A 14,089-nucleotide genomic window follows, 5' to 3' on the forward strand; every position below is an offset into this window, starting at 1 on the left:
TAATAGAAAAAAAGTCTTTTTAAATTGTAATGCACAATATTCCAATACACCATTTAGCAATATGCCTGTTTTCACTGTATTTTTTATCAAATAAATGCAGCCTTGGTGAGCATAAGAGACTTCTTTTTAAAACAACAGAAAACAAAACAAAGAAAAAAATCTGAACGATAGTGCACACATTAGTGAAGATCATTCTTTGTGAATTCACCCTAAATAAACAAGAAACCTTCTGTAAACTGTAAAGTAGAAAAACAAGTAAACGAGGGAGTGAGAGTGCAGGAAGAGGGAAAAAAGCCATGGGATTCCTGGATGAGCCTGTTATAGCTCTAAATTAACTGAAGGAAGTGGCTGTTTATGGGAACATTTACTGGTAAATCTGCCCCTAGTCACTTAAACACGGTCACCAGCTCTGCCTGGTCACTGTTAAAACCTCTTCCCTGAAGCATAAAGCAGAGGTTTGGCGAGAAACCAACTCAAACACACACACTAAAGCCCGTCCGATTGTGTGTGACCCTGCGAACGTGGCATTAATTGGTCAGTGTTGATGCCCCATGCAGAGAACTTCCTGTTCTTTGAACTCGACCTGGTGTCTTTTAATGTCTTTTACACTTTCACTGTTTCCCTCATAATGCTGCACAGGTCAGCGGCATACAGCAGGCAATGAGCTCCAGATAACACTGTAATGAGGGTGAGTGTGTGTGTGGAGCTGAAAATCCACTGAGATGTGTTCTCAATTATTTTGGAATTTCGGAAGCGAGACCCGGACCTCCCATTTGCGGGCAGACACACACCATCACACACACACAAGCATATACTGTACACAAACTAATCATTTAGATGCAGCGGCGGATGATGTCACTGCCTGAGATTGCATCGCTCCTGTTCTATCTATAGTCTTTCTGAGGCACTGTTTCCAGCACTGGATTTAAAACACATTCCTGAGAGAATGCACGGACAAAGCTAGGGGACATTTAAACTCGGGATTCTACAGCAACAGATGGACAGAATGGATGCACTGAACTGATCAAAAGTCACAGCAAAAACATTTATAATGTTATACAATGTTTTCCATTGAATTTTTTCTGAGCAGCAACTGAGCATATTAGAATGATGCCTCAATGGCACTAAAAATGAGTAATGATGCTGAAAATTAAGATTTGCCATCACAGGATTAAATAATTATTTTTAATACATATTTTTTAATTACATCATTTATTTCATAATTTATGCCTTGAGCATAAGAGACAAACTGGCAACTTGCTAAATGTTAAATAGCTTTTTTTCTAATTATACAGTAAAACTATCTTTATTTTATGTTTAATGGCATATATTATTGTTTTTTCAACAAATGCAATATGTCAGTTAGAGACATACTATCGTATTTGAGTATACAGACTATATATATTGCAGAATTAGTATACTATTCTAAATATATATCTGTCTATTGCATGGAAGAGCATGTGCTGCAAAGAGAAATATTCTCTTTACTGCCAACTATTGAAGTAAACAAGTATTACACTCAAACCATTTCAAGTTTTTGTTTCTTTCTTCAAATAAAAGAAAAAAAAGGATCATTTAAAACTTGATAAACAACTTTAGAATGTGTGTTCAGACAGATTACACACTCACAAAAAAATGTTACAAGCACACTTATGTAAGAGCTGTTGTCTCTGCATCTAAATTACAATGTTATCAGATAGAACCCTGGAAAAACACAAACCAGAAACAGTCCACTTTAATATACAAGTAATAATTTTCACTGCGCTCCAGCTAAACTGGCCAAGTACTAATGGTATATTGATACTTCAGTAAATCAATCACTCTAAAACAAACAATAAGTCTTTGTAATGCTTAGATACATTATTACAGTAGCTCTCTACCTCTTCCCCAGCGGGCTTTCCATCATCATCATGCAGATCAATAACAAACTATCAATGCACACAGTCGATTTGAATGCACATGTATCTATACAATGAAATCTAGCTTTAGTACAGAGTAAATTCCTTGTCAACAAAAACACAGCAAATATATGTGACATTGTGCATTTACACCTCAACATGTTCACTGCTTTGCCATTTATTTGCAGAAGCAGAAATGATGACAGAGACACCAGGCCTTTAGTAACAACAGGCCAGATGTGCACAGCTTGTGCCAGCATCAAAGTGATGCCAGTGGCTTCAAGCTGGCACTGGCTGATGCCAGACGCTGAGTGGCCAAAATGTTATGACTGAGGGCAAATTTGGCAGAGGGCCGCTGAATTAAACACATGGACATATGCATGCATCCTAACACCTCTCAAGTTCAGAACCATCTGTCTTGGGCGACAACGAACAGGTCAGACAAAAACAAACTCATTAAAAACACACACACATGATGCAGAGAGGTTTCAGAAAATGGCTGGCTAGACACCCGCTAGAACAGCACATGTGCTGTTTGCCAGGTAACAAAAAAACTTAAGTTATTTACTTTAGTTATTATTTCTTTATAAAAAAAAACATTTATTCTTATTGTGAAGAATATTTTACTAATCTAAGGAACTGTTTTCCACTGCAAAGAAACTTTAGTGCAAAGGAAAGGTCCCATAGAAGTTTCTTCATGGAACCATAAATGTAAACACGGGACCTTTATTTTAAAAGTGTGGGTTCAAAAAAAGATTATGGTGTCTTTATCATAGGAACCAAAGCATAACATATCACAAATAAATATTGCAAGACCACAACTCCAACAAATATTTCAAATATACACACAAAAGTACCTAATGAACTTTTCTTAGTGCTCTGTGATAGTGTAACGGTCATATCTTGCCATCTAGTGGTAAATAATTTGATTTACATTCTATATTTTATTGCACTGTTTTCCAGAAAGCGTCATTAGTAAAAGACATACTGATGCACTGACTGGTGTGTGAATGTGATGAAATAAATAGAAATGGAGAGCGAGAGAAAGTCCTTATATATGAAAACATTATATATTAATGTATATTATTTAAATAATAAACTACTCTTTTCACTTCCCTTAAAAATATGGGGGTCAGTAAGATTTATTTTAAAGAAAGAAAAAAATACTTTTATTCATTAAGGATGCAATAAATAGATTAAAACTGATAAATTTTTGTTTATGTTCATATATACTTTTGTTTTATATATATATATATATATGTGTGTGTGCGTGTGTGTGTGCGCGCGCGCGCGCGTGAGTGCGTGCGTGTGTGCGTGCGTGTGTAATAGCTGATCTTTTGAACTTTCAAACAATCCTGAAAAAAGCCATAGTTTCCACAAAAATATTAGGCAGCACAATTGTTTTCATCATTAAAAATAAGAAATGCTTCTTGAGCACCAAATTTTGATGCATCATGTGACACTGAAGACTGGAGTAATGATGCTGAAAATACAACTTAAACTCAAATTATATTTTATAATCTATTAAAATATAAAACAGTAATTATAAATTGTAATATTTATCAAATTTATCAAATAAATGCAGCCTTAATAAGGATAAGAGACTTCTTCTAATGGTAATATACAGTATATACTTTAATGTAATAAGATAAAACAAATTTATTTATTTATTTTTTATGCAGTATTGTCCAAATCGTTTTTGAGTCTATATTTTAGCCTGTGGATGGCAGTATAGGCTCTTCTTTGAGGTTTACATACACAATTCCCAGCAGTAGACATGCTAGTTATTACTGCAATAAAGTGCAACCCTTCACAGATTAAGTCTATTAAAAGTTTATGTACAAAAATGTATGAAAGGGTTGGTGCCACATTTAAAGTTAGATTCTACACAGCAGCCAAACTACTTTCACACAGTCTATGATGTTCAAACCATTTAAACAGCAGCTTGAATTTTGTCCAAATTAACCAATAACTGACATCCAGCTCTTTTCTGTTCTTGAGATACTGTCTGTAACCATTTTTAAATCAATTTGTTCCTCTCTTTTGTAAACTGAGCTTCTTGGCTGGACAGGTGTCCCTCTGTTATCTCAGTTCTGAAACAAGTACAACCAGCACAAATGACACAAACCTGCTCACAGACACACCTGTTTGTTTCACAGTTCAGAGAACTACACACGCACACTTCAAGAGACAAACTTTAACACTTAAGCAGATGGCACTCACAACACAAGCACTAAAAGAGCCCATCATTCCGAGCCTTTAAACTAGAGTTTTGTGAATTGTAGTCTGTGTGTGTGATCTTTAAAACCATCTGTATATGACAAAAGTTATCCATCTGTATATGATTGCTCTGTTCTAGGTCCACTCTTTTACTGAAGACACAACCCCATTATGGTGGAGCTGTATGTAATGGATGTTGTGTTAAAAATAGAACTATAAAAAATACAAGAGATATGGAATACAGATGCACATGCAGGGAGGAAATAGTGCAACAATATGAACTTGGGAAAAAAATGTATTTGAATGCAAATGAACTAAACTGAACTAGAAATCATAAGCTGGTTTGAACTAACAACACATACTTCCATTTACACTAATAAATGTGTTTATTAGTTTAACAATTAACATCTTTTAGTTAAACAATGAAAAAGTGTAAATTTTATTAGTATACATTTTTAACACATTCCCTGCAATTATGTCAAAATAGTTACTAAACAAGGCTAAGAACATTCATGAATAATATATCAGCAGCAAGACGTTTTTAAGAGTCTGGTCTGTTGTAGATCATCCAATAATTCTTAAATTTGTTAAGATGAAGTGATGCGTGTTGCGGTAATTGTGGGAAAGGCAGTGCACAGAATTCATTTAATTGATTTCAGGTCTGGAAAATCCCCTCCAAGACATCTTGTTCAATGTGTGTATTGTGGATAATGGGGTCATACATGTTAAAATGTTTATATATATATATATATATATATATATATATATATATATATATATATATATATATATATAAATTATAATTACCAACAGAAAACTGAAGAAGCTACAAATCTAACCATTTCCTACGATGCAAAAACATGGTATATACAAAAATATGCATACGCATTCATACAAATCTTGAGAACCTTCTCTTCGATCCGAACAGAGAGAATGAGGTTCCAAGATTGAAAGGCCACACACCATTCAGCTATTTCTGTTTATGTGTAGGACTGAACATAAACTCTGAGAATAACAGGACACGCATGACGAATGCCACATGGAACTCACACAGACAGCTGGCTGCACTTACAGCCAGGTGCACACCCAAATATCTCCACCTCCAGTTACACCTTAAAAAAAGTATAATGTAAAGTAAAATTATAATAATACATAACAAAATTAAAAGTGTAAATAATAATAATATAATAATAACAAAATAAATATAATGCAATGTTAAAAGTATTCCAATAATTTATAAGAATTCTATTTAGTAAAAAATGAGAGAGGTGTTTGCTCATGCAAAAGTCATTGCCATGATGTTGGGTGTTATGGGACGTTCCAGTTATAAAATAGATATGTTTGCCTTAACAAGTTCCATTAAATGCATTGCCAGGAAGAGAAAGCAGAATGCTTTCGAAGTGCATTCTGTGTGTGTCATAATCTCAAATCCCTGTGAGTGTGTGTGTGTGTGTGTGTGTGTGTGTGTGTGTGTGTGTGTGTGTGCGTGTGTGTGTGTGTGTGTGTGTGAGAGAAAGAGAGAGAGAAAGACCTGCTCTGCTCCACTTAATCCTCAGAGAGCAAAAAGAGTCACGTTCGGTTTGCCATCGTTAATTATTTGGGATAAACGGAGGCATGCTGGAAGGAGGACAGTCCCATGGAGTATCCCGAGAGTCATAACTCTTGTAAAATAAAGGAATGTGTCTTCAGACGGTAAGACGGGGCGGCAGGATGGTGTTTCTGGAGCCCATCTGGTAGATGGTGTGTGTGTGTGTGTGTGTGTGTCGGGGTGAAGCTGTCTGGAGAAAGATTCAGGCTCATGCAGACGGTGAGACGACACCAGTGTTTGAGTCATACAAAGCAGGGCGGAGGAGGAGGTCAAGGACACTGCTGGGACGAGCCTTTCATTTACCCTGCAAAAACAAATATGAGCTTTTGTTTCGTAACGTCTCTGCTTCTACTCTATCCTCCCTTGATTCTTTATTTTTTCCTCAACTCCCAGTTGAAAAGACCCACTGTGTTTAAGATGCTGGAGGTCATCATAGGATGTTGGTGCCCTCACAAGGCTTCTTAACTAGTTTCACCAGTATGGCTACTTTTCAACATTCAACATGCTTCTCTTAACAAATTAGCTGTGAGGAAGGAAATAACAATGGGAAAAAAAGAGATTAGTCTAAGATGATTCTTCTGCCAATCTGACTTTGCTGCATCCTGGAATTTAACTACTGGTTTTGTCTGGTCAGAGGAGAACTGGCCCCCCGACTGAGCCTGGTTTCTCCCAAGATTTTTCTCCATTCTGTCACCAATGGAGTTTTGGTTCTTTGCCGCTGTCGCCTCTGGCTTGCTTAGTTGGGGTCACTTCATCTACAGCGATATCATTTACTTGATTGCAAATGATTGCACAGATACTATTTAAACTGAACTGAGATGATGACATCATTGAATTCAATGATGAACTGCCTTTAACTGTAATTTTGCATTATTGACACACTGTTTTCCTAATGAATGTTTAGTTGACCAACTAAATCTACACTAGCATTACACAAGTAGATGGTATCTCACCTGGCTTCGTAACTTGGTTAAGGTACCTTATTGGTTATGAATACTGTATATGTTTTTGTTGTTTTGGATTCTGGACAACATGATGATGGCATGTCAGTGTTCTCACCATGCTTGTTAACTAACTTAACTTAATCAAGCTGGAAGAAAGGAGGAAGAAGAAAATAAAGAGATTTATCGTTGAATTGACCAGGTCAGACTATTTTTGAACAGAAAGCTAATGTTCCTAATAGGACTCTAATAGCAAACCAGCAAGGCTACCTTGGTAAATCAGTTTCACTATCAACGTAGTTTGCTTTACTAATTGTGATGATAAAGGAAAAAGAAGTGGAAGGAAAAAGTAGACTGTCATGTTGAAATATCCAGAAATATCCAATAGTCCTGACTTGTATTACACTAGCCGATGGTATCTCACCAGGCTTCTTAACTTGCTTAACCACTAAGCAGGCCTGCTTCACCAGCTTCATTAGCTTTGAAAAGATGGGGAGAATAAAGAAAGCAAACAATTCTTTGTGAAACAACCAACTTAGGCAAGCAAAATACGAAACCTCTTTAGTCATCAGCAAACGTCGTATTTTGGAAGCTGCTTTCTTCCATCATAACTTTTTGTCTCTAACAAGCTTTTTAAAAGTTTAACTAATAAACTTAGAATAAAACTGGACATTGACACTGCTCTAAGCTGTTATTTTCAGCTAAACTATAATACATATTTCTCCACTATCTTCTAAATCTTTCTTTCCCGTCTCCTCAAAGCTAAAGAAGCGAGCAGAAGCAGGAACAGAAAGCGTCTTTAAGGTCAGCGCTCTGAAGGAGGCCTGTGAGTATCTCCCAGAGAGACGCTCCCCTTCTCAGGGCCTGCACCTCTGGCTCTCTGATCTGCCCACGGGAAAAGTGTCAGAAAACTGATCCCTTTCATCTCCTCCGGGGCTCCCTTCTGATCCCCATCTCTTGTATTTATTTGATTTCCAAGATGCTGTTTGATGACATACAGTTCACTGTTTGCTGTTCATCTCGCTCTTTTCTCACCGCATCATCACTCCTTTGATTCATAGCTATGCTGTTCTGTTCGAAAGGCAAGAGCTCCATGTGACTTGGAGAAAAGTGGACTAGATGATGTAATGCGGTTGAATTTATTGGTCCGTCCCTTGAAAAATGAAAGGGGGAAATTGTAATGCTCAACATGGTGGCTATGGGAAACAAAGTCCTGTCTTTCAGTTGAACAAATGAAATGGTTATTCAGTTGAGTTTCTAAGAGGTCTAACCTCAACATTTCCTTCCCAGCATCACAACCACTGCAAGTGGGGGGCCACTATGTGGGGGACCCTCATGACATTGTGAGCCTGTTTAGTGTTGTTTTACACTGCACAGAAGCCACATCTAAGCTGCAAATATACTGGCAGCATAAATATATGTACTTGGATTCACAATAATGGGAAACACATGCAAACTAACGCTAATACTAATAGAATAGAATATTCAAATTATATTCTTTAAAAAAAACTACCTTTCTAATCTTTTTGTATTCTATTTTCTTTTTATTTATTATAGAAATTTACACTTATACATTTTTTAAACACATTATATTGAATAAAGACTTAAGCAAATCAGCTTAATAAAATGCTTTCTGAATGATCATATGACTCCAAAGACATAAAAAAAATTAATAAAAAAAAATTCTGAAATACTGTTTACCTGAGGCATTATCTAATGTTAACAAATTGAACTTCATTGCAAAATAATACTTAAATATTACAGCATGGAAAAAGACACATGACAAGAAAAGTTGCCAAAATAATAATAAACCCTCAACCTTAAACAGCTAGCTCAGTACCTTCATAAACCAGCCTGGAAAAGATGGGAATCATCTTCGTCTGTCTGAACCATTCAAGCTCACTTGACAAATATATTTTGTTGAAAACAAAACATTCATTCAATAATTGTTAACAAGACAACATGTGGCCAATATCCAGCCGGGGGAAATGTTTCTGATCTGGCCAACTGAAAATGATAAAAATGTTGGCATGTTATATTCAACAGATTTTCCTCTTGTTTTTCCTCTCTCTCGCTACGAGGTCAAAAATCCAACCAGACTGACCAACTCCCAAATGCACTCAGCGTCTGCTCTACAGTTCCAGCGTTGATGAGTCTGTAATGTCTCGCCCATCTCTTGTACAACTTCTGATTTTCAACACCATTTGTCGATGGCCTCTGAAGGGCCCTGAGGTGATGCTATCAGATCTGATTCAGCCAGGCGTCTCTGGAATGAAATGTGGAATAGAATTGTCTGTGTCCCTCCCCGGATTGATTCAGATAATTAAATTCAGGGTCTTATATAAGGGGAGGATTGTTTTTGTCCATTCGCCAGAAGCACGTTCCAGAACGTGCGAGTCTCATGGGTTCTAGAGCACAGAGCTTAAAGACGTGAGAACAGTGTTGTTAATTAAAACAAAGCAAATATAGATGCCAGAAAAAAGCAACAAGCAGACAGGCAACCGCAAAGACTCTCGTCAGGACTAATCAACCAAGAAAACAACCAATTAAAGCTAATTTTACACCCTTCCTTTAGAAAACAGTCTAAAAAGGTGATGGAAAGCAAAGCTTTACTCTCGTTCTGTCTATAAGTCATTATGACACTGCAGTGACCACTAAAGACAATAACCAACTCACAACTTGCTTGTGAGTGTGTGTTCTGGTCCACAGTGTATGTATGTGGGTCATGGGAATGGGTTGGGTGTCCTCTATCCCAGGGTGCAGTCAGCTGTCTCGACTTACGTTATTAAATATGACCACTTATCACACACTCACACATACACGACAATTAGTTATCCAAGTGAAAACATCCCAAAGACTTCTACTGCTTCTAAATAAAGCTAATTATAATTACTGACCCAAACCCAAAATGCCCTTTTCTTAAAAGTTAAATATAGATATTAACTATTAACAGCATGTAGTCCTTTGACCAAAAAATTAAATTAAATTAAATTAAAATGCAAATTCTACATCATATAATGCTTAAACATGGTTTTTAGATAAAATTTTAGATAAAATTAAAATAACGATGGAAATTCAACATTTATAATTACTGATTACATGATTACTGAGATTAATTCACATTAAATAAATAAATAAAATACATAAGTGCTGTAAATAAATACCTGCTAACATCTCTAAACAAACATGTTTTAATCTAAAGGAAGGACATTTCTCACCATTTCTAGCATTTCCATCAACCCACACACAAAATCAAAATGATCAACACCACGGCGGTCCTCAGGAAAGACAACTTTAAATGTGTCTCACTGGTGTGTGTGATCTGTGGATGAAGGCCACACACAGAGGAAGAGACAGAACAAGGCACTGAGATACTGAATAAGAGGAAAGAAGGAAGCAGAGAGAGAAAGAGAGAGAGAGAGAAAGAGAGCAGATCAGGCTGACTGAATGGTTTCCAGATGTGTGAATGGTAAACAACTGGTTTATCGTGTGGGCATAAAAATCTGTGGCATTCAGAATCTCTGATCAAACATCCCAGAGTCCTTCCAGAACCACGACCAGAGAACGGACACGCATGGACAGATCCGCATGCACGCAAAAGCACGCTCGCATTGTCGCCGTTTCGTGTCTGATATCTGCCTTTGAGTATTTCCAGAAGCCTAGCATGAAAGAGCTGAAAACAAATGAGAATTCAAATCACCATCCCATCTGAGATGCTTTGAAGTCATCTGTGCATGAACATGAACCTTCACGTACATCTGACTGATGGAGCGAATGTGACACAATTACAGAGAAAGAGACATCCATGTGTGTGTGCAATATTTATTCTCTCTGTATGGGTTTTGCTCCATGTATTTAGAGGGCACATTCCCAGGCTGGGCGTTGGGATTCTCTCCTCCACTGTTTCCCACACAGAGCTCACAGGAGGCCCTTTGTTCCGGCTCCAGGCCGCGGGGGACCCAGATTCAGCACAGCGGCCCCTGAGAGACCTCCCTGCATTCTTCTGCAGGACGACCCTCACCTTCAGAGGTGCTCACTGCATTGGATTCACTCTAGTCTTTGAATCTTGTCTATTTTTTTATGTCTAGCTACCTCTCTCTGGCTTCCACTCTCTGAAAAATGAATATTAGTGATTAATTTGAGCTGATTTCTTCAAGTAAATGAGCTGTGACTACCAATGGGAGAGGAATGTGAAGTTCACTTACTTTTTAATAAAAAACAGTACAGCAATGAAATCACTGTCAGCATGAATAAAACTTACAGGGGGAGTTCACCCCAAAATGTAAATTTTGTCATAATTGACTCCTGATCCAAGTTCCAAGCCCACATCTAATAAAAAACTAAATAAAAAAATACCTCTTTTACTTTCACTGGAAGGACAAAAAACGCAGAGAAATTTTCATATCTTTGTCTGTTTCAAAGTAACACAAGTTTGTTAAAGGGTAAATGAAGTAAGTAAATGAAGACCATTTTTCATTTTTGAGTGAATTATGCCACTGTTAAGCTACATAAACACCCCCAAATCGGATAACTGTCCATAACCAAGAAAAGCAATAAGCTAGAAACCAATGCAGCTGTAATATTGTCACCTTCTATCAAAATGCATCTTTCTCCATTGACAACATCCATTAAAAATGGCAAAACATCTTGTTTTTATATGTATTTATGTATATACAGAATTATAATAGATATTATATTATGTGTGTGCATCATGTATCCAAAGTATAATATAAAAGATGAACAGAAAATATAGTATAGTATAGTATAGTATAGTATAGTATAGTATAGTATAGTATAGTATAGTAAATATTGTAAAGTAGATTTTACCAGTTTTACCAGTGAATGTTTACTTTGAAGGTTAAAAAAATAACTAAAAAGAATGGTCTTAAAGCATGACAGTTGTGTCCAGAATTCAGTGCTGATATACAGAGATGGAAGACTTCAACTAATCTGGTTCATGGGAGTTACCTTATCTTCAATCTTATTCAGTTTGGACTCAAGTTCTGAGACCAGCAGGGATCACATCTCAGATAAAAGGATCAATCTACATCTAACTCAATCTAAACTGGAATGTGAGATTATCAATCACTCTGTTCACCAGTCTAGCTTGGAGACCAGAGTGGATCCGCTGTGTAGAAACTGTTAAGTAGCACTCTTGCAACATATTTTACTGTACTTTAACACGCTTTACTCAAGTAAGGATTGTCCCTAAGAGAACTGATTCGATGGCTTATAGAATGTCCCTTCCCTTGTGATTTGAACTTAAAGCCTAAGCCACTACATTACACTACACTTCTGATCAACCTATGAAAGTTTAGCAGGACACAAAGTGGAGTAACGCCAACCCAAATGTGAAGGGGCATCCAAAGTGAGTCAAAGAGACCCCGGGTGATTTAAAGTGAACTGCTAAAAATACTATAAAAAAAGTTTTCTGCCTGGTCTAAACAAGTCTAGACATTTACATGAATTTCAAATAGTCACAAAATGTGACAAATATCTTGTATTTAATCTCTTCTGCATCTCGCTGGCAGATTGATTGTTCTGGTGGAAACACAGATTGTTAGGCCAAATTTCAAAGACTGATTAATTGAGTAATAAGAAAAAAGTCAGACAGAAAAAGGGATGAAGAAAAGACAACTCTTTTTTTTTGGACTGCAGTAGAGAGTGTGTTTTTACTGTAGATCACAGTCATTACATGCTGCTCCAAGTCAACAAGAAATCTAAATCAACCCTGTTTGCTTTAATACACAAGCCCGGTGTTATGGGAATGATTCACCAGTGCATAATTTCCTCCCCACAAAAAGCACAAGCTCAAAATATATTGTGTTCAATAAAGCTGATACTTTTGACCAATATCACCACAATACAAATCATTCAGTACGACAGTATACCATAATATTACCATCTAACACTATGGTACCAGCAGTACTTTTAATAAAGGCATTAACATGGAGGAGAGCAAAATACAGATTTTTCTATCAGTCTTTCTCTTCTGCGCTGCATTGTTGATGATCTGAATTTGGTTGGTTGCTATAGAGATCGATGGAAGGTAGGGCAACCACATTTGGGTATGAGAGGACGGAAAGAGTGCGAGTGAGGGAGAGAAAGAGAGAACATTGTCATAATTGCATGTTCTGCTGATGGTGCTTAAGAAGTGAAGCCAACGGGCAAATGAAATACAGATCGTCGTTTGCCGTGTGACCTCTCTGAGAACGAGAGAGTGATGGATGTGAGAGAAAGAGACTTTCGTTGGGCCACAAACACCACAAAACAGCTTTGGCGCTGTACAACTACCCCAAATAACTTGAGACCAAAACTGAAAAATTAAGAGAGAGAGAGAGAGAGAGAGGGGGAAAGATAGAGAGAGATCACAGGGAAAAACAAAGAAATCAAAACTTGGCAACCTCAATGTCTCCTGGCTGTTAATGCAACAGCAATCGTCTGTGTTACCTTACATCGGTTAAGTCGTTTGTCATTGGTCGTTAGCGTGAGTTATCTTCTGAGGCATGAAACTGGAGCCAGACATCCATTTTCAAAGTAAACACTTCTCTCTGAGGGGCAACTGATTTGTTCGAAATCTATTAGGAGCCTGTCGGTGTGGCCCAAAGGTAATTTCTTGTTAATGGAGGAGCTCTGTGGGTGCATTTGGCTTTTCCGTCTGTACTTTCTTGAGTGATTATTTGCAATGATGTGTTACTTTGTTCTTGAGAGCCCATATACACATACCAGACCCAAGCCAGATGGGAGCTGGCAAACCTATGACTGTATAATTCAGGTTTGCATTGCTAAAAAAAAAAAAAACACTTAAACTAACCTAAGCTGGTCTTCCAGCTTGGTCAAGCTGAAAAGTGCCCACAATCCTTCTGAAGTGGCACTTAAGAGTCTTTACACAGACTGTTCAGTTTAATGCTTTTCAGGGGTGGCATAAATGCCTATACACTTAAAATATGAGTGATACTAGCGGCTGAGGTGCTCAGGGCAGACATAATTTAATATGGCTTTTATGCGGTTTGAGTCTTATGGCTTACCTTTTGACTACATCATCTCCGCTCCAACACATGAGCTCATCGACGCCCATCTCTCCCTCGCACAGAGCCTCCGGAAGTATGGAGAAGAAAGACTTATACCGGGAGATATACCCCGTAAACTCCCTATGACACAAATCAATAAATTAACAACACATGCAGAGAAGTAACATTTTGAAACATTAAGGTTTTTCATTTGTTTTGAAAGATAAAACCCAAAGAACCCATTGTTTTAGGAACATATTTAAGGCTGTTTTCAGCATTTCATTATATAATATCACTTTAAGTACATGAAAAATAATATATATATATATATATATATATATATATATATATATATATATATATATATGAATTAAATGAGTGTGTGCATTTTGTGCCACTGTCAGATGGATCTGGTGGAGAGATGGAAATGAA

The 14,089-nt window shown here is 37.1% G+C and overlaps 1 protein-coding gene across 2 annotated transcripts in view; it reads right to left on the reverse strand.

Moving 5' to 3' along the window:
- Window positions 1-14,089, reverse strand: part of LOC113074265 (glypican-5-like) — a 72,881-nt gene that overhangs the window by 7,593 nt on the left and 51,199 nt on the right. For both annotated transcript variants that reach the window (XM_026247025.1, XM_026247024.1), the window contains one exon: window positions 13,676-13,798. In XM_026247025.1, coding sequence (XP_026102810.1) covers window positions 13,676-13,798 — 123 coding nt within the window. The remainder of the gene's footprint in view (window positions 1-13,675; window positions 13,799-14,089) is intronic.

Source organism: Carassius auratus, unplaced genomic scaffold, assembly GCF_003368295.1.
Source record: "Carassius auratus strain Wakin unplaced genomic scaffold, ASM336829v1 scaf_tig00014189, whole genome shotgun sequence".
NCBI lineage: Eukaryota > Metazoa > Chordata > Actinopteri > Cypriniformes > Cyprinidae > Carassius > Carassius auratus.